The 25839-nt window shown below is 36.7% G+C and overlaps 1 protein-coding gene across 2 annotated transcripts in view; it reads right to left on the reverse strand.

Moving 5' to 3' along the window:
* The window catches only part of SGCE (sarcoglycan epsilon), a 66298-nt gene that overhangs the window by 5227 nt on the left and 35232 nt on the right, over positions 1-25839 (reverse strand). For both annotated transcript variants that reach the window (XM_058525738.1, XM_058525729.1), the window contains exons 5-9: positions 23044-23242; positions 13030-13192; positions 10056-10267; positions 9092-9118; positions 8172-8360 (exon numbers count right to left, since the gene is read on the reverse strand). In XM_058525738.1, the coding sequence (XP_058381721.1) occupies positions 8172-8360; positions 9092-9118; positions 10056-10267; positions 13030-13192; positions 23044-23242 (790 nt within the window). The remainder of the gene's footprint in view (positions 1-8171; positions 8361-9091; positions 9119-10055; positions 10268-13029; positions 13193-23043; positions 23243-25839) is intronic.

Genomic DNA, 25839 nt, shown 5'->3' on the forward strand with positions numbered 1-25839 from the left:
AAAGTAAAAAGATTAATTTATAAACCACAAGAGGAAGTAAATTCTAGATTTAAAGACGGTAGAACAAGCATCTTTACTACAGAAGTCCAAATGCAATTTCACAGACATTTGGGAGAGGGATATGAGTTTTAACTTCTCAGGAACAACTAATTTGGGTCTATTCTACATTAGAAACTAACACAGCACACCTTATATAGGCACACATGCACACACATGCACTTCCTCATTTCCTATCATCTCTAGCTCTACCTAGCCTATTAATGGATTAAATCAGTACATTTTGACAAAATAAAAATACCAAAGAGGACAAAGAAAGCCCTTCAAAAGCCCTAGATCACAGATACCCAAAATTCAAAATCAATACTTGGATGACGTAGTTGGGACCCCCTCTCCCATTGGCCAATCCAACCTACCCTTCCGTGGAACACAGTTTGAAAACTACCGATCAAAGTCAATCTACGCTCTGTCATTTCTTCTCTAGTCTCCATTTTTTTCCTCTTCCGCTACACTGCTAAACTTTCTAAATAGCAATGGGCTTGGCTCAGTTTGAAGAGAAATGGTTGGTTGAGAAAGTGCCACACAAACTAACAAGAAATTGGGAGATGTACGAGAAAGCAATTGTGTGTGTTACATTGGTTTAGGGATTTAAAAGTCTCTGCAGTGTGTGTCCCAATTTGTTAAGTTTGAACGATGTACGTGCACTCCTTGCAACTTCAACTGAAACCTAGATGAGTTATATAAAAGTGCTTATGTGTGCAAAAAGTTGCTCAACAAAAATACGTGGAGAGCCAAATTCCCCAGAGTCTCCACCTGTGCACACACAGCGCTGTTTTTTGGTTGCCCAAACTTGTGACTACATGTGAGCCTGTGAGTGTTAGAGTGTTAATATATCTGTGATGGGCATATTTGAAGTGTGTATTCCATTTAAGAGTTGAAGGGAGGTACTTCATAAGAGCACTGCTTCAGGCATACTGGAAAAATGCCTACAACTAACTCCGATATAGTTAAGCAGAGAATGCAGTAAGAAAATGGAAGCCTTTCCATCTTTGGTGAAAGCAGGCTGCTAAGGGCAATTATACAGGAGAGTGGAGGTTGGCTTCAAACAGAAGGCCTCTAATCTTTCAAAGAAAGGACCTTTATAAAGTCATAAAACTATTTAGAATAAAATGAAAGATTATTATGTGTAAACTGCATTCCGTAGAAAAAAGATTTAAGAAAACTGCAATTCTCTAAATTATTACCATTAATTATTTTCTAATTTTACTACCATTAATTACATCCATTTGAATAGAAAATTATGTAAATTAGCCATTGCACAAACTTCATTCTTTAAGAAAGCAAAGGTAATAACTTGCAAATTAATAAATAAGTGATTTGGGGGGAGTACGCAATTATTTATTATTTGTACCATCGTTTTAAGGTAATTTGACATTCTTGGATATCCTGTAGAGTAATTCTATGAGTAAGGTTGATGATTATCAACCCATTATATTCCTACTTGCTTAAAGACTCAAAAGCAAAGAAAGGTTAAGTGATTTGCATAAAGCCATAGAATCTGTGCCACAGTTGAAAATAAATGACATTAGTTTAGTCATGTGGAATACAAAACACATCCCTTTTGAATTAGTATGGAGTCATTTAACAATAAGAAATAGTAATATATTTTTGATATTTCTCTATTTCAGCAAAATCGATATTGCCCCCAAACCCTGAATTTTCTACAATTTTTTTTTTTCTAGAAATGCTGAGTTGGATTCTATAACTACTTTTACTATAGAATCAGGCCACTATTTAGACTAAGGAAGGAAGGAAGGACACAAAGAAACTGGAAACATCACCATCATCTTTAATTTCAAAACCTAATTTTAACTAAAAGCAATGTAGAACATACATGGAATATAAAAGAGAAAGGAGACATTCATTTATTTCTTTTGTTTTTTCCCCTGCTTGTATGAAGCCAAAAGCAAGCCTACCACAGCTTTAAACAGCAATACAAACCGACAAAACCAAAATCCATCAAAGAGATAGTGCATCTATCGCTTTTAGTGTATACTCGCTGAATTAAAAAAAAAAAGTCAATGCCTCCAAAATATCCCTGGGTGTTTGACACTTTTTGTCAACAGGAAATCATTATCTTGGTCCCCTGAAACATTCTCTTCAACTGATATTAACTTTTATTGAAACCTAATTTTTTATTTATGGAATTTTACCATGAAGTTAGTTCTAATTATTACCAAAGGGAAGACAAATGGAAAAATATTTTAGATAAAAGCTAAAATGGTTAATTACTAAGTAGCTTTAATTAGAAGATTTAATTCTACTTTTATACTTGTTAATTTGCAAAAGATTAAGCACAACCTACCTCCTGTTTTGAGGGAGACTCAATTACCCTGGATTAGGTGTTATGTTTAGTATAATGAATAAGGAAAATTTTTGTATAGCCAATTAAAATCTTCCTAGAAAATGTCTGGGCACTTTCCTTTATTGTTCATTACATAAAATCCTCTAAGAAGATGCCTCCCACTTAGGAAAAATCAATTGATATTGATGTTGGTATAAGAAAAGAATAAACAGGAGGCAGATCTACCCTCTAAAAGACCACATAATACAGTACAAATTTAAGAATAAATTCCTTTTTAGAAAACTGAGTATTTGGGATCCTCCAGTCAATGCCTCCCACAAAACTGCAAATGAGTACAATTTCCAGGTGGTTTTTAGCTGTTCAAGGTTTAGCATTTCTTTGTCGCATTCGGGCATCATTTTCTAATCAGCACTCAGCTCTCCCTTCACACCGTTCTCCCCAGGCAGCTTCAAGAGGTGTGGAAAGTCCAGAGGCTAATATAAACCCCCAGACAGCCGCCGGCACCCTAGATAACAGCCCCCTTTCATACTTTTCCTTTGCACAGACCCCTCAGGGGGAATTAGGAGAAATTGTTCCCCTCCTTTTTTGGGGGGGGGGGGGTGTGTGTGAGGAAGACTGGCCCTGAGCTAACATTTGTGCCAATCTTCCTCTATTTTGTATGTGGGATGCCGCCACAGCGTGGCTGGTGAGTGATGTAGGTCTGCACCTGGGATCTGAATCCACAAACCTGGGCTGCCAAGCAGAGCACAGGAACTTAACCACTACGCCACCGGGCTGGCCCCATCCCCTTTTAAAACTCTACTGGAGGAGTGTGATGAATAACTCCTTCTCCACCTCAACCCCCAACAAAAATACCACCAGAAATACCAATCTGGCCTTCCCAAATCCTAGAACCTAGGTCTTTTAAGTATTTAAATCAGGGGTTCTCAACCTTTTCTCCTGCTCCACCATGACACACACGTCCACCAGATTCCAAATCCCCAGAGGCAGGGCCCTGGGATCTACACCATAAAAGCTCCACAGCTGACTGTGACCTGCAGCTTGGTTTAGGAACAACCAGGACAGACTACCTCTCAACAGCGCTTCAGGACCTAAAATTCTATGACTTGCAATTTGATTTTCTTAATTTAAATCATTACAAAGGTTTATCTTTGAGGTACATCAGTCAAATCTGTAATATATTTTTGATGTTAAGTCTTTGGTCCAAAACATAACTCCTAACCACTACACTGATTCTTTGGACAAAGCAAATTTATTTTTAAGAATTTACTTTAGGGCCGGCCCCGTGGCTTAGCGGTTAAGTGCACGCACTCGGCCACTGGCGGCCCGGGTTCGGATCCCGGGCACGCACCGACGCACTGCTTGTCCTGCGATGCTGAGGCCGCGTCCCACATACAGCAACTAGAAGGATGTGCAGCTATGACATACAACTATCTACTGGGGCTTTGGGGAAAAAAAAAAAAAGGAGGAGGATTGGCAATGGATGTTAGCTTAGAGCCAGTCTTCCTCAGCAAAAAGAGAAGGATTAGCATGAATGTTAGCTCAGGGCTGATCTCCCTCACAAAAAAAAAAAAAGAATTTACTTTATAAGTGATTTGCAGTAATGAATTGTAATAAGTAAGGAGACTGCCTAGTGAGGAAAAAATTCTTCTTAATATTAATGGCAACATTTATTCACTGAGCTACAAAGACAACTGATTAAGTACAGACGTAGAAAGCGTGACTATACCAAGGGACGGAGGACATTCCACAGAATACCTGGCTCCTCAAGACTGTCGAGGTCACGAGAAACAAGGAAGGTCTAAGAAACTGCCCAGACCAGAGGAGACTAAAGAGACATGCCAACTATTATGTCCTAGACAGAATCACGGAACAGGAAAAAAAGGACATTAGGGGAAAAAAACTAGTGAAATCTGAAAGAAAAAAAAGTCTGAAGTCTGGTTAATAGTAAGCACCAGTGTAGGTCTCTTAAGTTGTGGCAGTGTACCATGGTACTGCAAGACGCTAACAAGGGGAGAAACTGGATAAGGGATACTTGGGAACTCTGTATTATCTCTGCAACTTTTCTGTACCTTGAAAATCATTCCAAAATAAACAAGTTTACTAAACAATAAATACAGTAGCAAAGATCAAATTAAATTTACCTTACATTTCTATACTATCTGATAACTTTAACAGCCTGTTTGTATTTTTCTGTAACCTGCACCTTGCCTGTAACCTGGATCAGAGATCCTTCTGAGGTCAACGACCACATTATCTGTCCCTGACTGCATATCAAGATAGGTAAATAATCTAATCTCAGTTTTGACCTAATTTAGTTTGTCTCTTATCCGTGTCTCAATTTTATCACCTGCAAATGATTAAACATTTTTCTACTGTCTCATTTATGGTGCCAGTCTGGAGTCCTATGAAGCATTCTACCAAAAAGAAAATATTACTGTGTAATTGATAAATAACTGTGGCAGCCCCTCATTACACAACTTTGGTGAGTCCTATATACCTTACACTGTTACGAGGTTCTCTACACCTCATGGAGTGACTGGTTTAAAAGACCCAAACAAGTTTCTATGCAGCTTTGAAGGAAAGCTTTGAACGTTCTTGAGTCTTGCTTAGAAGCCAACACAAACTTTCAGCCATATCCTTATGCTTGAACATTTCTGGTGTTGAGTCTCAAGAACAAACACGAAATCCTGTAGCTAGCCAAATTATTTATGAATAATAAATTCAGTACATTTAGTATGAATATGTGAGGATGAAACACATGCCCTCTTAGGAAGGGTTAATTAATAAACACCAGGCAACATCATTCAAGCATCTACCTGGTTATCAAGTACTGTAATGCCTCATCAAATATAGTTATCTTATTTTAATGTTGAGAATTCAGTTCAATCCAAATGACCAAAATATTTACATATGTATGTACTTGGTGCTAAAAATAAACTTTAAAAACAGGGCTACACTTTTAAGGTAAGGAGTAAAAGCTGAATTTTTGTAAAGGACACCTGTGACAAACCTGATACAATAAACTCCCTATTATCTGGCATGGTTGGAAAATGAGGTTAATCACATATTCTGGCTTATAGGGAGTTACCATAGAGACTGTGCACATATTAGCCATTTCCAAGACTAAAAGAAAGATAATATACACTGAAAATTGAACCTACACCAAATGTAATTTAATTTTCCTCTGATGAGTCAGACACACTTGATGATCTCGCAGTGCCTCAGAATAATCATTGTGAACATCATCAATTATCTATGTACTCTATTTATATAGAAGTGCTAGTTAATGGAGTTTTTCCATCAGCAGAAATCTGAATAATATCGTTTTCTGGACTTAAAAATACATATATGGTCAAATTGTTGCAAGTTCAATAAAATAACCTATTACATTTGTAAACAGAGAGATCTGATCAACATAATGACAGTCTGATGGGGTTATGGAAGGACCAGGAAGATGCATTTGGTTGTAAACTAGATAGGAAATGTTATTTTGCTTGTATATTAGTGGCAATATTGCAGAATCCTAACCATGGGGAATCCAAATAATTTTTAAGGAGCTATCCTATTCTCAATATATACGGTTATAAAGTGTATCTAAAAAATGACATGGTCTTTTCTCCTCCCTTAAACTTCACCAACAATAGAGTTTTACTGATTTACAAACATATTCAAGTTACCCTACTTATTATAACAAATATTTCTCTATTCTAAAATTTGATAGCTTTGTTATTTTGTCAAGAGAAGCATTTCCCAAACCGTTCTTTAAAGAGTTACCTCTTCTGACCTTTTTCCATGGATTCACAAAGCATATCCACACACTAAAGGCTCTGAGAACTCTTGTAGTTTAAAAAACGAAAACCAAAAAACCTGTTTTCCAAGTGTATTTGACCATTTCATTTTTGAGAACAAATATCAACATTTGAAGAATATATATCAACATTTCACTAGCACTCTTGGGTAAAGAATAAAAAAAATGGTGGCCTTAAAGAAGTCTTTAATTCTTTTCATTTTGAAAATGAATAAGGCTATTCATAATTTTTATCTAAAAAAGGCAGGAGAGAGTGCTGAATTGTGAACTATTACAATATTCATGAAATTCGATAAATTTTTCTCCTCAGTATCTAATCCTGGTAAAGTGGGTTTTATGATGATCCATTAACCATCAGAGAACACAGAAATCCACCCCTTCAATTCAGTACAACTGTATTTTGTAAGACTTTAATACTTACATCCTTGATAGAATATGAATGTTAACAAAACTCAAAATTTTAAATGTATGCAATTTTCCCCACTGTTAATAGGACTTGAATCAATTACTCACACACACATGCACACATAAACACATACCTTGGCCTAGTCAACACTAAGTAAATGATGTTAGAGGATTTCAGGAAAATACTCATAATACTTTTAGATTTCCAAAGTACTTTGGACAAATTTGTTGAGTCGGACTGTCTATACTATTCATATTAATTACTGCTTAATCTTCAAATTACCACATGCATTTTACACGGTTACAAAACAAGCATTCACAATGGAAAAATGTTTGCACCCAGCATGGTTTCCAGATAAATCTTTAATCAGTAAGAGGTTACTTTTACATCATATCCTAAGGATTATATGTGTTGGGGGGTAGATTTTTCTGTATATCCATTCTATTTACAAAAGTAAAGTGAAAAGTAAGGCGATCTCAAAAGCAAACTTGTGACTTCTTTGGGGAAACTGAATTTAACCCATTTGAACATATGGATAAAAAAGAAAAAAAGAGCCATGTTCTTAAAAATGAATGAGTTTTACCTACAATTGCCTTATATGAAAATCAAGCTTCTAGGCATCTAACACCGGTTCTCAAGAGCAACTGGACAATTTCCTCAACTCCTCTCCCCCCATGCTTACCCCTTACAAAGGCCTCTTCCAGGCCTTCTGACCACAGTCCTTTTAGCACTACAGAGAAAGTCTGCACTAATCAATTGTGTTTATAGCCAAAATTCAAACTACTCATATTGATATACAAGCAGATCAGAAAAAACAACCTAAAAACCTTTTATCCTGAGGCAAAAAATTTCGATCAAATAGATCTGTGGTAATAACATTAAAAAAAATTGGTTAACAGAAGCAATAATTCTAATAATAGCTCTAAAAAATAATCAATTTGTCATGCTTTAGGATATGCTACTCTTTTCACAATTAACTCATCTGTGAGCAAACATATGTTAATTAATTAATTTTTTCTTTTTTTTTGTGAGGAAGATCAGCCGTGAGCTAACATTCATGCTAATCCTTCTCTTTTTGCTGAGGAAGACCAGCTCTGAGCTAACATCTATTGCCAATCCTCCTTTTTTTTTCTTCCCAAAGCCCCAGTAGATAGTTATGTGTCATAGTTGCACATTCTTCTAGTTGCTGTATGTGGGATGCGGCCTCAGCATGGCCGGAGAAGCGGTGCCTTGGATGCGCCTGGGATCCGAACCCGGGCCGCCAGTAGCGGAGCATGCGCACTTAACCGCTAAGCCATAGGGCCAGCCCTGTTAATTTACTAACAGTGTCCATTTCTTAAATATTAAGGTGAATGTCATTTTGTTTGGATTAGTAAAGGGAAAAAAAACCATTTCCTGAAAGTAATTCTATTATTTGGGTCAGCACAGTAGGAATGGGATCAACACTATCAATGTCCTTTTGGCATTTTTCTCTTCTAGTTATAAACAAAGAAACAAACAAAAGCAACAACAATGAAAAGCTCTGGTCTTTATAGACATTAAGTAGATATATTCATGCATGTTCATAACTACGGTTCCAAGAGGATACTTACTGCTGCGTTTGCATCAATGGCATATTAGTGCTTTCATAACTGTCTGCATGCAGGGGAGGTATGATTTCCCCAGTCACAGGGTGAAACACAGGCAGCGTTGACAGGGGCCATGCTATCTCTCTATTCTTGGACATGTCACGAAGTTCTTTGGTAGATTTCTGAATAGCACTATGATGGACCAGTTGGATGCTAGGTCAAAAAGAAATAAAACAACACATATTTAAAATCATATATTAGCCCAATGGGTCACCAATTTGAAACAGTTACGAAACAGTCTTTTCTTTTTAAAACAAGAAAATATTATTGCACTTTGGGAAATCTACAAGTTATTCCACAAACAGATAGATTTCATGTACTTTTAACATAGCGCAACTGAAAATTATAAACTAATTTTTAAATGAATGTGTCTCTCATTAAACTAAGCTATAAAGCATTGTGTTAATATTACAGCCCTAAGTAAGAAACTGGCATTTTATTTAATTTCTACAATTAAGATAAAACTACCACAGCTTTTATATTGTTGCTTCTGATGGGGCATTTATAAATACTCACAGAAGTTTCATTTTATGGTAGGTTATTACTGTAGATTCAGGAAAACGTGTATGAAAGGTCTTTTCATCTGTTCTCTGGTTTATAGAAATGTAGATTGGGAAATCACATAATATAAATGGCAAGTTAATATTCTGAATCTGAAATATTTTAGGTTTAATTTTTATCTATATAATCTTAGTTTTCAAACCCTTTTTATTTTTAGTTTCTACCCCTCCTAAATATCTCTATTTAGAAAGCAGCTTTCACATTTATGAAATATGAAAGACGATGAATGGAAAAAAAAAAGCATGACACACATATGGAGCATGATGGGCAACTGAGAAGTGAAAAAGCATGATAAAGAAAATAACAGGAAAGAAGACACTTACTCTGGTGTTTGCATGTTTCTCTTTTCCCTAGAAACAAAACAAAATTTACGAATTAAATAATAGCATTGATATTTGGAACATTAAGACTATATGCTCATGGGATCCTGCATGATGTGGAAATGCTGACATTGTTACTATTAAATGCAACCAGGCAGCATTTGCCACCAAGTTTATGACATTATTTGGATGAGTACACGTACAGAGATGGAATACTGATGAGAAACACACAGAAAAACGAAAAAAAAAATGGAGACTAAGAATTAAGCTCTTGGAAATAAATCCTATGACATAATGAAATCAGGCTACATGTATAAATGGAAGAATTTGTTACTTGCTGCTTTATTAATTTTTTATCCTTTGCTTTGTTACCCTGATTTCCAGATAATCTCAGGAGATTATTTTAATTGACACAGATGTCCTGAAAGTACTAACTATTCATGAAGTGAAGGCTCATTACTCAAATTATACTCTTTTTTCCATTAATATACTGCTAAGTTTTTATACACATATTTTAAACATTTAGATTGTGTCACCCTGTTTGACAGCTGAACAATGTCAAGAAGAATTCTGACCATCACTTCTGATCAAAGTGACGAAGACTATTTATTTATTTAAAGTGCAATTACCATGTCAATCGATTCCGCAGTCTCTGCTTACACAAGATGGCTTGCGTAACCAAAATATCTAGCCTCAATTATTCTTGGGACTGTTTCGCCAGCATGAATTTACATCTAGCCTTAATAATTTTTGAATAAAGTAATTATATCACCTAATTTGATTTACTAGACTAGAAACTATTTTAATTCATTTTAAAGAAATAAAGTACTGTGTAGTTTGACTTGAAAATAATTTCAATTCATTTATAAAGTGCTTTATGAACTAAATGGAACTTGGCTTTTAATGGAATCTTGTATGTTATCTTAGTAGGCTCTATAATTTTGTATTAGCGTTTTAAAGTACTCACACTCCTTCCCGTCGGCAGCACATAATATAAGCAAGTATTAGAAAAAGGAGCAATGCTACTGCCGAGGGCACAGCCAGTGTAATTAGGAAATCCGTGTAATAGTCTCTGCTTTTCAAAGAATCGGAAGGGGGTTTGTACTCTCCACCATCAGGTAAAATCCCCTCTCCACGAATCACTTCCTGATAGGTGGACACTTGCTTTGTTTTATCAACCTGATGCAAAAGAAGACAATTACACATCAAATTAATAGCGGCAAACATCAGAGTTTAAGATCTAGACACAGCAAAACATTCTTTGACAAATTTCTAAAAAGCAATCTTTTCCAATTACTTTTTCATCTCGAACTTGCAATTATTTATGGGAGCTATGAAGAAGTAATGAATAAAAGTAATAAATTAAAGGGTTTATGTTGGCCTACTTTCTATGTCCTTCCCACAACATATATACACACGTACATATATATATACATAATAAATATGTGTGTGTCTGTGTGTGTAGTTGCTGTTCTTTTCTAGTTTCCTTCCTCAAAGCAGAAGCCCTTCACGCTACTACATAAATTCCTTGTTTCCTAGTGACAAACCTCTAGTGCAGATGTTAACAAACAGTGAACCGGCTGATAACCAGGTATGCAGGTATGGTTCCTAAGGTTAGTGAAAGAGAAAAGAAAAAAAAAAGAGAATTTTTAAATGATTACAACCTTGATCTTTCTGCCATCCAGCTGACAGAGTAGTTTTTAGGGAAGATAGTCTAAGGAACACGTAACCCATCCAATGCTATAGTTTCACTAAATTCTGTCCTAGGATCAGCCAGCCCTGTGGTCTAGCGAGTAAGCTCTCACCACGGCCCAGGTTCCTTTCCCATTCAAGGAACCACACCACCCATCTGTGGGTTGTCATACTGTGGTGGCTGCATGTTGCTGTGATGCTGAAAGCTATGCCACCAGTATTTCAAATACCAGCAGGGTCACCCATGGTGGACAGATTTCAGTGGAGCTTCCAGACTAGGACAGACCTGGCCACCTACTTCTGGAAAAAAATTGGCCATGAAAACCCTATGAATAGCAGCAGAGCATTGTCTGATATAGCGCAAGAAGCTGAGAGGATGGTGCAAAAAGACCGGGCAGGGTTCCGCTCTGCTGTACACACAGTCACTAGGAGTCTACAGCACCAACAACAACAATCCTAGGATCAAAAACTGCACAACACTTGCACTATATTAATTTATCTCCACATTAACTGAACTGCTTTCACTGAGTTGCATTTATCATGCTATGGTTTTTATTGAAGGACACTACAAAAATAGCCACGTGAAATTTGTTACTACATGTGCTCCCCCTACAAAAAAAAAGCTGGGAAGAATTATCTGTGGCATTTCTCAGAATCCTCACCCAAAAAACTCCACTTGAAGAATTTTGTGAACAATACAGTGCTAGTAAAAAATTTATTTTCTCCCAAAGAACTCCTTTAAGAATGAGAGCAAAATAACTGATGAATTTCCTCTTTTAATCCTGGACATTAGGAGGCTTGTGGTCAAACTTGACCTTAGGCTTAATTTTTTGTAAAGTTTAGGTCATGATTTCCCATTTCTCTTCTACTTTACTGTTTTTATATGTTTATGGTTTGACTCTTTTATTTAAGTCTCGTGAAATCTTCTGTGGTAAGATGTGACATATAAATAAATAGACGTAAAATAAAAAATGAAAATCCCAACCTTTCCATTTATAAAGTCTTACCACAAAAACTAAAATCTTCAAAGCATTAAGTCACTTTTAAACCCTTAGAAATTAGATAATATCCCTAAACATAAACAGTTTACAGCACAAGCACAAGTAAAATGGCGCGGTTAGGGGCCCCCATCTACTGACCCTGGTCAGAGGCAGCTGCTTCCGTTCTGACTGCAGCCGCAGTCTCTCGCACCCGTGCACGACTAGCACCATGACTGAAACATTGAGCTTTGCAAATTCAACATTTATCTATAACACACATAAACCACAGGATCTTAATAATTTTACTTGATTTGAGAAGGCAAAGAAGGAGTATTATTTCCTAAGACACAAGCGACATGAAAGAGGAGTCCAGGGCCAAGGGCTACAGGTGCTAAGAGCTGCGGCGTGAGTACCATGTTCTCCCGCCCGGATCCAGGAAAGTCGCCTGCAGCTGGTTCGCTAGGACATGAAGTGACAGTTGTGTTTATGTGTCAATAACTTTGTTCAAATGTCAACTTTAAACTTAGATCTAATTCACTCACCACCAATCATCAAGAGTTGACAGAAGTTAAATCTAAAGGTCACTGAAGAAGTAAAACAACTTTCCTATCTTCCAGAAAGCAGGATCAGAAAATCTAATATAAATTTTATATAAAATACTACACGTTTCTCTCTCTTACATACATATGAAACCTTATCCACATTTTCTGAAGTCCTTCGGCATAGTAATTAAAAACTAGTTTAGAAAGAATATTTAATATTTATGGGGCTGTGGGTAAGACTCTGACTTTCCTCAGTAGGAATTGTTTCTTATCCCTCGAACTTTCCCTACAATTTGAGTTTCCAGGACACTGAATCATAGAACAATATTGCTTTATTTTCAGATTTATTATCGTACTCCAGTCTCTCATTCCAAAGTGGGGTAGTGGCAGCATATTTGAGACTTCCGTCACACGTCACATTGACTCCATAATCTATCCTGACTTAGCAGCCACCTGGATGCCCAGGGGGCCATTTGGACCACCTGCCAAGCTAATCCTGCCCCAGCAACTAATCAAGGGTAGACCGAGTACAAAAGTGGAAATACTCTTTCCTAAATGGATGCACTGTCAATGAGCTTGCCAAATCCTTAACGTCAACGGAGGTCAACTGCAGTTAACAAAGTAAACCCAGGATTTGTTCCTAAAAGCAATTCAGGCTTTAGTCAAATGTTATCTCCAGCCACATCGCTTCTAATTACATTTGAAACAAAATAAAATAAAAACTCACCAACGAAATTTTGCACCAGTCAATGTAAAATTGAGTACGGAATTTTTTATCACATGTTATTACAGGCTCCATTTCTTGACTGCATCTCAACTGATTCTGTGGATTTTCAACTTCTCGTAAACAAGAAGAAAACGGGACATCGGCACCAACCATGACATAAACGCTGCAAAAATGTGAAACTCTTAGGTTATCCGTTAAGAAAATTGGAAACACTGCAAAACAATCTACCCTGAAAGCAGGATTTATCCTTTTGAGTTGAGGGATTATCTAGAATCACCCCTAAGGTGGGGGCCTGGGCTTTAAAAACAGTGATTCACGTAAAGACTTCCTTTCGTGCTTTCCTTTATTCAACCAATATTTACGGAGTGCTTTGGTGCAACAGACACTCTCTTGATTCTATGTTAATTTCCAAAAGTTTTTTTCATCCTATTTATTTTAATTCAAAACAAGCATGTGTCATATTCTGATTACTATATTTAGTAGATTACTTACATTTAAAAATTATTCTTAAATTGTTTAGAAAAATAACACTATCACTAAAATAATAAATAATTATTAGTAATAAATCTTCACTTGATTTCATTTTAATAAGATTGTGAAATTACATCCCTAGAGGTATGGAGCTTTAAGCAGACTGAGCTATTCCACCCAAAAGTTATGTCAGCTTTTCTACTGCACAGACTCCTACTGCTAGGTCTCTCCATCTTTTATCTAAGAAGTTATTATGAGAGAAAAACTATTGTTTGGTAAACACAATCGAGGCAAACAAAACTTATTTTTTTGGTATCTTTGCAATTAGAAGGAAAGAACTCTACTTAATTGGCTAATAAGAGATTAATAATGAAAGAGAAGATAATGATAACAGCATTTAAATAATCTTAGAGCAGCCTGAGAAGATGAGAACCTCATAGGTCTTTTAAAAGAAAAGAGAAAACCAGGAAATTACTCTAAATAAATATTATTTCTTTTCCTAATGACAATGCTATATAGCTACTTAGAAAATGAAAAAACCCATCAAAATTCCAGCGGGCTTCTTTGCAGAAATTGACAAACTAATCCTAAAATTTATATGGAAAGTCAAGGGAACCAAAACAGCCACACACACACACAAAAAAATTCTTGAAAAAGAAAAAGTTGGAAGAGTCACAATCACCAATTTCAAAACTTACTACAAAGCAATAGTAATCAAGACGGTGGGTATAGTCATCCCTCAGTATCTGTGGGGGACTGGTTCCAGGATCCCCATACATACCAAAATCCACAGATGCTCAAGTCTTTTATATAAAATGGCATAGTACAATGAATACAGTCGGCCTTTCATATCCATGGGTTTTACATCCATGGATTCAACTCAATTCAATCCCTTCCTATCTGTGAAATTTCAATCTGCAGTTGGTTGAATTCACAGGTGCAAAACTCATGGATACAGAGGGTTGACTGTACTAGTATAAGAATAGACATGTGGATCAATGGAATAGAATTCAGAGTCCAGAAATAAACTCTCATATTTTTTTTTTTTGTGAGGAAGATCAGCCCTGAGCTAACATCCATGTTAATCTTCCTCTTTTTGCTGAGGAAGACTGGCTCTGAGCTAACATCTATTGCCAATCCTCCTCCTTTTTTTCCCCCCCAAAGCCCCAGCAGATAGTTGTATGTCATAGTTACACATCCTTCTAGTTGCTGTATGTGGGACATGGCCTCAGCATGGCTGGAGAAGCGGTGCATCAGTGCGCACCCGGGATCCAAACCCGGGCCACCAGTAGCGGAGCGCACGCACTTAACCGCTAAGCCAGGGGGCCGGCCCTAAACTCTCATATTTAGTAAACTGGTTTTTGTCACGGGTGCCAAGACAGTTCAACGGGGGAAAGAATAGTCTTTACAACAAATGGTACTTCTGGATATCCATATGCAAAACAATGAAGTTGGACCCCTACCTCACACCATATAAAAGATTAACTCAAAATAGATAAAAGACCTAAATGTAAGAGATAAAACTATTAAACTCTGAGAAGAAAACAGGTGTAAATTTTCCTGACCTTGGCTTAGGCAATGGTTTCTTAGATATGATACCAAAAGTTCCAGCAATAACAGAAAAAATAGATAATTTGGACATTATCAAAATTAAAAACCTTGTGTTTCAAAGGACACTATCAAGAAAGTGAAAAGGCAACCCACGGAATGGGAGAAAACATTTGCAAATCATATCTCTAACAAGGGACTTGTATCTACAAAATATAAAGGACTCTTACAATTCAATAACAAAAAGACAAACAATCCAATTTAAAAATGGTAAAGGATCTGAACAGACATTTCTCCAAAAAAGATATCCAAATATCTAATAAGTGCATGAAAAGATGCTAAACATCATCAGCCATCAGCAAAACAAATCAAAACCACAAGATACCATTTCACAGCCATTAGGATGGTTATAATAAAAAAGACAGATAATAGGAAGTGCTGGGGTAGATGTGGAGAAATTCGAACTCTCCTACTCTGCTGGTGGGAACGTAAAATGGTGCAACTGCTTTGGAAAACAGTCTGGCAGTTCCTCAAAAGGTTAGAGTTAACATATGACCCAGCAATTCCACTCCTAAGTATACACCCTAAGAGAAATGAAAATATATTTATACAAAAATTTGTGCATGAACGTTCATAGCAACATTAGTCACAGGAGTCAAAAGGTGGAAACAATCCAAATGATCATCAACTGATGAACTGATAAAAGGTGAAATATCCATACAATAGAATATTACTCAGCCATAAAAAGGAATGAAATACCAATACATGCTACAGCATGGATGAACCTTGAAAACAATAATCTAAGTGAAAGGAGTCAGTCACGAAAGACCACATATTATATAATTCCATTCATACAAAATGTCCAGAATAGGCAAATTTATAGAGATAGCAAATAAATAGTGGTTGCCCAGTGCTGAGGGTGGTGATGGTGGTAAGTGAGTGCTAATGGGTATAAGAGGGCGATGTTGGGATGACGAAAATGTTCTAAAATTGATTGTGGTAATGACTGCAAAGCTTTGTGAATAAACTAGAATCCACTGAGTTATATACCTTAAATAGGTGAACTGGATGGTATGTGAATTATATCTCAATAAAGCTGTTATTTTTAAAAATGAAATGAAATAAAAGTGCCGCACAAAAATTCAAAGCAACGTCAATGTAAGCATGAGGTCACACCCTGAGCTGACAACTGTGTTGCAGAGCACGATTGCACAAATTCATTTGGTTGCTCTTTATGTCAAATTTATATTTGGACTTAAGATTCATTCGAAAGAACATTTAAAAACACTAGTGCCTTTGGGAGACAAATAGTATACAACAGACTGAAATTACAGATCAAATTAAAAATTAAAAATTCAGAACAAAAGTAAATGTGACAAACCATTGGTAAAGTATTTAGATGATCAGTTAATATAAATATATAAAAATAAAAATATGTTTAAAACAAGTTGTTACTTTCAAGCTTCACATAAAGTCAATTTCTATCCCCTTGTTAACTGCCTAGCCAGGAAGATATTTTTCCTTGATAATTGTGAAATATATTTGTAAATACAAAAATCAAATGAATATTTCTTACAACTGTTAACAGTCCTCTTGCTTTAACATGACATTGATTTGTAATTATAATTAGTAAGATTTTAAATTAATTAGCATCAAGATAACATAAATGGGCATAAGCATAAGAGTTTTTGGTGCTTTGACATGTTTTATTTTTTTTCTCAAATTATAAAAGCAACATAAAAACATTACATAAAACTTGGGATATAAAAACAGAATTAATTTATGTTACCAAGATAACTATTTTCATTTTCCAATGTACCTTGCAGAATATTTTTCAAATGCATATATTTTAACCTAATTGCAATCATCTCTAAAATACAATTTTCTATCCTGCTTTTTCACTTAATGCGTCATAAGCATTTTCCATATTGTACAATCTTTGTAATTATAGTTTTATGGCAATATAATTTTTTAAGTGCACATGATTTATTCAGCAATTATTTCAGAGTTGGACATGTAAGTTGCTTCCAATTTTTTGATGTTATAAATAATATTGCAAAGACTCTCTCTGTGCGTATTCTTTAGTTACTATCTTAAAAGAGAGGACTAGAAGTGGAAACATTTTTATGACAGTTGACACATACTGCCAAATTACTTTCATCGCTACTTGGATGATCCATAAGCTTCGCAAACTTAATATGCTCCGAACTGAGCTCATCATCACCCCACCCCACCTCACCTGTTCCTCCTCTATCTTCTTCTCTCAGTGATTGGCATGGCCAGATGCTCAAGTACCATCATCTCTGACTCCTGTCCTTTTCCTCACACATTCAATCCACCATCAGTCTCTGACATTTACCCTGAAAGAACTCTCATACACACCTGTCCACTTTGATCCACCCCACTGATACAATCCTAGTCCTAGTCACCATCCCTTTCCACAGGGAGTGAAGCAACAGCCTCTAACAGTTCTCCTTGAACCCAGTCTTTCTCACTGTCCTCAGGGAGCCTATTTGCAGAATGAATGAATGAATGAATGAATGAATGAAAAGCATTACACCAGTTTAAAAACACAAGCATTTGTATATTTCAAAGTTGCTAAGAGAGTATATCTTAAAAGTTCTCATCACAAGAAAAAAAATATACATGTGAGGTGATGGATGTTTAAACTCATTGTGGTAATCATTTTGCATATATACATATATCAAATAATTATATTGTACACCTTAAACCTAAACAATGTTATATGTCAATTATATCTCAACAAAATTGGGAAAATAAGTAAGTTAATAAATAAAACACAGACTACAAATGTCATGTTCAAGAGAAAGAGACATTGGATTTGCCTTGTAGGTCAAAAAAATGTGTATTTACTGTTTCTTTTGTAGAGCCAGTAAGTTTCAACATGTTGGCTATTTTAAAAAATAATTTTGTATGAGGCCAGGTATAACAATAATAATAACTCTACACTCTACATGCTAAAATTACATTTTTCATAATCTGTTTTCCTTTTAGTTAGCTCTTCAATATGCAGAAACTTAAAATTTTTATGAAGTGAAATGAGGATGATCTTGACCTTTACGATCTTAGCCACATGTTTTCGAACTTTCAAATGTGTGTAAACAGACGAGATGGAAGCGTATTATCAAGTGCAAGACTCTCAAACAATGTGAACAAAACATGGTGCCTCAACATCTTAGGAATTGGTGTACACTAGATGGAACTTGCTCCTTATGAAGGATTTTGTTCTTCCAATCTGAACAATTCAATTTCCCTTGAGGTAAAGCATACTTACTGAGGCCTTTACACATACAATGTGGAGAACCAAGGAATAGGTAAAAAATTTAAGTCAAAACTCTGCCTTGTTCAGCAAAAGCCAGATAAATGGATCCAATGATTGTATTACGTACCTAAATGTCCAAGTAAAGAATGTATTTTACTCTTTATTTTGTGTATATAAGAGATAAAAGTTTAAAAGAGAAGAATGTGTCCACATGTTACATGTTGGCTGGGAACTCTTGAGCTCTTAAAAGAAAATGCACCACAATTCCTGCCTCTGGCCCCCACCCCACTTCTTTGTTCTGTGCATTCCTGCAAGTAATCAAAAAATAGGGCAAAAAATAAAGAATAAGTAAAAGATTTAATACAGAATTAAAAAAAGAATAAAGGACACTTCTGGACTCTAGCTCTACTGCTTGCTTACTCATCTCCATTAGAGAAGGAATGAATTATCTTATCAGAAGAAGGAACTGGCCCACAAGGCTCAGACCCTTCTGGGTTATTTGGGGTGGGGGTGGGTGGGCGGTGGATTTCCTGCTTGCAGAAAGGAGGCATTTGGGTTCAGTTTACTCTTTCAACCATGTGGTGGGCTTAGCAGGCCCATCTGCTAAAATGAAAACTTTACTATAAACCATTTTCTGCAAAGGTCTCTAACGCTTCAGGATAAAAATCCAAACAATTTTTCCTGGTGTACAAGGCCTGACATGGTCTCATCTTTGCATCCTTGGTAACTATCACTGCTGGATCCCTGTCCCCCACTTCCACATGAAGTAGGTTTCCAAATCCACCAGACTTTCCTCTACCTAAGGGCTTTTGTCCAAGCTGTTCCCTCAGCCTAGATTCCCCCTTTTTCATTTTTTAAGCAGGCTAATTTGTACTTATATTTTAAACTCAGATCAGGCTTCACCTCCTCCACGAACCCTTTCCGGGCACGGACCTAAAGTGGGGGAGCAGCAGCCTCTGGGACTACCTCACCTGCAGTACATACAACACTGCTTTTTAATGATCTGATTACTTGCCTGGTACTAACAGATTGTGAGCTTAGATTGTATTGTTTTAAATCACTGTACCCCAGAGACTAATAGACTATTCCCCCATAAAAAATATACATAATAAATGTTCAACCATGAAAGAAAAGAATGCATCTACGTGCAGAACTTAAAAGAGATATTAGAAATATAGTTGCATGGATTTCATTTACTTATATTTATTTTTATACTTACAAAAATGGACTTACATGGGCTTCCAATTTTTATTTTATTAAAGGCTTTTTTCAGAAGTTCCTAGCTCCTGTCACCATCATTCCATAAAAGAAAGGATATTTGCACCAAAAATACAGGAGGCACATTATTTAAGAATAAAATATTGTAAATCACCAAACATGGGGACAAATTCAGCAGAGCACTACGGACTGGCCCCAGGATCATGAGCTTGCATCAGAGCAGGATTTGGCAGCCACTGACTGCCAACTGTAACTTTTCACTGAGGCCTTTATGGGGCAAAAATGCAGACAATTAATTAGAGGGAGTACTTCGTGAGACTGTCTAGAGAATAAACTAGGATCCTCTGTTGCTGACTGAGGCTAGATCCACATGCTTTGGTAAGCAGAGGAAATAGTGGTAGGTTTGACAATCTTTTATGGAAAGTGAGTATATTCTTTAATCCTCACACCCCATCATTCCCTTCATAGTCACCATTTACACTGCATCACTCACCCTGGGTTGGCAGCCACTCCATGCCTAGAATGAAATATGAACCCGCTCCTCTTTCCACCAGCTTTATCCCAGGCTAAATGCATCTTCGAGTCCTTAGCCTCGGGCTCAGTGTCAGGAGCAGAAGGGGCACCAGGACCACACCCAGAGAGAGCACAGTTGTCCTGGGGTTATGGGTCTGGCACGTGAAAAGGAATCTTTTCAGGAGGCTCAACCTTCCTTTGCAGGAGCTTACTTACTTTGAAGTAAATCTTCATAATTGTTTTCTGTTACATTTAGGAGAACTTTGAAAGCTGTCAGCGAGTTTTGCAGAGATGAAAAAAAATGCACATCAAGAAGGATGAGGTCCTGGGATGCTGCAGAGTGGGTTCTTCATGATCGACATTTACTGGCGCTTTGGGCTGTGGAGGGGCCATAGGTTTACTCTGAGGGTCTACTACTGAGAGCTTCTCTTAGTCATCTGCTGTTTATTTGACTACATATATCAAATACGGAAAAATCTGCAGTTAGTAGACTGTGGCTTCCACGAGTAACAGGAAATAATTTCAGGGAGTTTTTTTTTTTAAATAAGAGAATGAAACTTACGCTAAGTATTCAACAGAACACATTATTAGGTGCTTAATTAATACTTTGAAGTATATGAATACATTTTTAAATAAAATTTTGGAAAATAAAGGGATGCAATTGCTTTGCTACCTCTGACCCTATCTCTTAATCTTTTCACTATTTCATTTCATAAAGGGATTTATAGCCCGTGTTATTTTCAAAACAAAGTACAGAGGCAAAAAAGTTTGTTACGTGAATTAACAATCATGATACACACCATTAAAAAGAAAGGAAGGCACAAGAGATGAGTTGAGCATTGGATTTATTTCTAGATTTAAGGCAACAGGGGGTAGAAAATTATTTTTGTTACCATGACATTATATAACAACTAATTTAAGCAAAATAATTCCCAGGGACAAATTTTTCTTCAGGAATTATACTCAGGTAGGGTCTCATCTTATTGGTGCTCATATAGGGACACTGGAGTAACAGAGTTGGCACGGGGTACAATTTACAGAAATGCTATTTTAAAAGACTTAGCATATGAATACTTTGTAAAGGTTACAGCTTAACATTAAATTAAAACTCATAGAAAGCATTTCAAGTTGGGAAGGGATCTGAGACAACAGGGTCCAAATAAAGGCCACAGGACCAACTCTCAAATATCTGACAGCACACGCTGCCCTCCAGCAGGTGCTGGGGCTCAGTCAGCTAATGACTGAATTCTCTAACAAGTACTCGTAGGACAAAAATTCTGTTCTTAATTTAGAGTCACATGCTCAGGCCCAACCCTAGACTCAAAGATTCAGAATCTCTACGGGGAATCAGAGGCCAGGAACCTATCCATATTTTTAATAAAGCTCTACTGGCAATTCTCACGCTAGACATAGTTGGGAAGCACTGTTTTAGGTCAGAGTTTGGTTTATAGAGTTATTTAGTTCAGTTTAGTTTAGTTGTTTCTAAAAACGCCTCCACGGGTGGGGCCGGCACTACTGACAGCAGAGTGCGTGAGCCCAGGAGCAAGTACAGCTGTGGAAAAGTCTCCCAGTGCCTGGTTTCCACGCTGCTTCCTCCAGCATCTGTCGGTCCTTGTTTTAACAATCATCGTGGAACACGTTACTTTAAGAAACTGCTGAAAAGACTCCATATTTGGAGAATGTTTTCAGGGAAGATACCCCTGTTCATCTTTTTCTGTGGTTTGACTTTAATTACTCAGTGGGAAAGAGAACCATGCTGTGACTCTGAGGTAAAAATTTAAGCTCTAGAATTATGTTTTCATACAGAAAGCCAACCAACAGATAGACAAGAGATAAAGCAACTATTTTCCTCAAAGCACTTCTACATGTGCTTGACTGACTTCAAAATCCATTACTGTAACATACAAGGTACAGTTTAATTCTGAAATTTGTAAGTTGGATTTTACAGCTCACTGCTTATCCCTTATCCCCCTTCTGCCTACTCCCTCATACTTCATCAATGTCTATTTGTGATCTTTTCCCTTATTTCCAACCAAGTTCTCCTTTAAAACTGCCCTTCAATTTAATTCTTCTTAATCCAGGTATTCTAGTTAATTCCAGATATCATCCATATAAAAGTGTTAACAGGAATATGGATAAAGAAGGAGTTGGAAACGGATATGCTGCACAAAATGTGATTTACTCCGTATCTCACACATCTGTAGGACTGGTTAAAAAATAAAAAAAGGCAGTTCTGCCTCAAACGACAGATTAGAAATTAAAGATCAAAGTTTGATTCAACACTGACCTTCGGTCCTTTCAATTCACCCAAGCATAGGAGTGTGTCTTAACCTCTACAAAGGTATAAGTCATACTTCGTATGTAAGGCTTGAAAATAGGCAAACCCCTTTCAAATGCATTGTCTCATTTCATCATATAACACGCCCGTGGGAGAGCGTAATCCCCAGTGGAGCAGATGAGGAAGCTGATGCACAGAGGAGTGCAGCGTTTTGCCCGATGTCACGCAGCTTGTGAGTGACAAGGCCAGGCTTTAGGAATGGGTTTCAAATCCACCCCAGCCATCAGTCACCAACACATGGTGGAAAGAATGTTAAAGGAGAAGAAATAGTTTCCTAGAATAAAGTTACAGCAGTCTGCCTGTCTTTCTGCAGCTGATAACTGGGGCATCAATTTCCTTTGAAATTCAGGGCCCTAAATCATCAGCTTCTCTACGGAAGATACAACAGACTTAGTGCTATAATTTATGATGCTGATCCTGATCTACAATTAGATTTCACAGGCCCTGGAACATCAGATATAAAGAACCATTAATGTAACCTCTTTGTCAATATAGAAAATTGCTAGTATTTTCATGTCTTTACAATACCTATTTCTTATTAAAAGGAAAAATGCAACAGGCCGTCTTCCATCTATAATAAGGTTGATAAGATCACCATATTTAAAAATCCACATTTAAGGCAATGAGATAAAGGTGTGCTTACCCCTCCTTCATGTCATTAATAGGAAGCGGAACCCTGCCGCCCCTGTCTAGGGCCGACGTGATGTTTATGGCGTTCAGACGCTCTGGCTGCCACACATTTTTCACGGCCCCAAGAAAGTCTCCAAGAACCTCGCTGGCCAACATTTCTTCTACATTCATATTTTTAATGAAGAATTCTGCTTGATACGGTAACGGGAAGTCTAATTTTGGTGAAAAAGGGTATGCATATCTTTAATGAAGTAATTTTTTGAAAGGGAAACAAAAGAACAATTTGAGATTTGTTGATTTCTGTCATTTCTGGTTTTGGGGAACGATATTAATATCGACTTTAAAGGCTTTCTGTGTAACAGAGGACCTATCTAAAAACATAACATACATTTGACACAGAATTTTATCTACAGTGTAATCAAATCCAAGGGACACCAGGGCAATTTATAATGATAGGATTTGGCCAAAAAAGAAAAAAATGCCAAATCTGTCTCCATTTGCCAGTGACCTGCCAGCCTCCTCCCCTGCAAATGCACCCAGGTGGAAGCAGCATTTCCAGATCTCTACATGGGTAAGAATAATATTTTGTATTTGCAGTGTTTTAAAATTGACAGAACTGTTGCAAATATATCCCCTCACTTAATCAGTACAACCCCAGGTAGTGCTGTTCCCATGTGAACAGAGGAGGAACCTGGGGCAGGGAGCAACATCCTTTTCCAAATAGAGAAGACGTTACAAAATATCTGCACTTGCTTGTGGCTAGTTTATATATGATTTGAAATATATTTTTAATTTGCAGTATTACTGATCTTATTGGAGCACGTGAAAACATTACTTTTTACTAAAATAACTATTAATTACATTTTCAATAAGAATTCTGAAATCACACAATTTCACTCCTTTGATCACTCCATAATTAAATATTCTAGAGAAATTATATTTTAAATTTCTCGTGAAATTCCATATCTCATATTTTTAGACATTTAGTGAGCTTTCTTCCTCCCCAATGTCTCAACATTTCCCTCTAAAGATTTCAAAGTTAATATTTTAAACCAACCCACTGTCCAATTCAGAGTCTCAATAGAAGAAACTCTAAATAAGTATAATTATTTCAGTTTCTCAAATGTTACTCTTGAGTTACAAACCATCATTTCCTATATTCTGATTGTTCTATTAAGATAAAGAATAGCTTTCTTTTTAATAATATTTCTGTAATAATAAAGGTGACTTTTTTTGAATACTTACTATGAGGCACGCCAACCTAAGAGACTGAGGTGAATTATCACATTTCATACTCACAACCAGAGGGTGAGTAGGTACTTTTATGTTTCTCCATGCTTTTAGAAGGGGAAGCTGATCTTTAGAGAGGACTAGGAATTTACCATCATTTTGAACTTACCTCATATGATTTCTATCTAAGCTAACGGAGATGACTATGTATATAAAGTGCTCAGCATAGCTCCCAGCATAGAGTAAGAACTTATAAAACATTAAATTTTAGCAATTATTATAAAACATGAAGAGGTTGATTACCTGAATTCTTCCCCTAAAAGGAAAAGAAAATGTTTCTGGGACTATACATAGATTTAATGTCCCCAGTAGTAATTACACTATGTATAGATAGCCTCTGAGTTGTTTCATTAAAACTCACGTATCTATAGGGTATTCCACTCTTATTTGATTATTAAATTTAAAAAATTACATAGTAAATAACTGAAATCTGGATGACCCCATTTCTTATGAAGCCTCTTTAATATTAAAGGACATTTGATGACAGAGGTGAAGTCTGGGAAGATATTCCAGCTTAGAGAGTTTTCTAGAGCGTGGTGTCTCTTCCTAAAGATTGAGTTTTTCAAGGCTTTAATCACAGAAGGTTCTTTACTCATCTCCTACACTGTTATTTATTCTGCTTATGATTTTGTTAGATTTGTTTGATATATGGCCCATCTGCAATCTTCTAAAATATGATGTATTTATTCTCTTTTATGTAGATAAGTTTCCTGTTTTATACAGATACATTTCCTGTTTTATACAGATAGACAGTAGCTTAATCATGCTAGATTTTTCCCTATAACAAGAAATAGTCATGCAGAAATATGTCATGAAGAACAGTTTCTTGGCAATAAATAATATTTATAAGTAATACCAAATATAGTTTTTGAGTATGCTAGAAGTCTATCATCCATAAATTTCATTCAGTGTTTTTACATCCACTTTTCTAAGAAAGCAGGCAAAACTTTTTTCTCATTAGCCATGCTACTTTTCGGAGAACTGTTATTTGGCTTTTCCTAATCCACGTGACCCTGCTTCTCGGCTCCTGTCTGAGACCCGCTGCCGCCACACCCCTCAGAGGCTCTGGCTGGGCGGCTGTCTGCTGTCTACTTGGCCAAGTGTTGCTGCCAGGCCTCCCAGAGATGAGTCACAGTCGCTTTCTAACTTTGGGGAAATCCCATGCCTACTATATTTGGACATCACAGAGGCCAAGGGAACGGTAGGCCAACCGATTGGCGGCAGGCCTTTGCAGCACTGAACCCAATTTAGAGAATCACTCTATGTACTCTCCTTGAGCTCCACGCTGTGTGATTCCACATTACTAATTTCCCATTAGGTCTCTCAGAGCAGGAGACAGCTGGGTAGGGAGTCAGACTGAGCATGATTATCCTGATATCTGGACTCATGTTATTTCTTTTCCTAACCTTCTCTGGGAGAAACGGCATATGGAGCCTATGCTCAAAGAGGTAAATCCCAGTGCCCATATACATTCCATCGAGACCAGCAAGGATAAATGCATGCCATTTGGTTCACTGGT

This window comes from Diceros bicornis, chromosome 3, assembly GCF_020826845.1.
Source record: "Diceros bicornis minor isolate mBicDic1 chromosome 3, mDicBic1.mat.cur, whole genome shotgun sequence".
In the NCBI taxonomy this organism is placed as follows: Eukaryota; Metazoa; Chordata; class Mammalia; order Perissodactyla; family Rhinocerotidae; genus Diceros; species Diceros bicornis.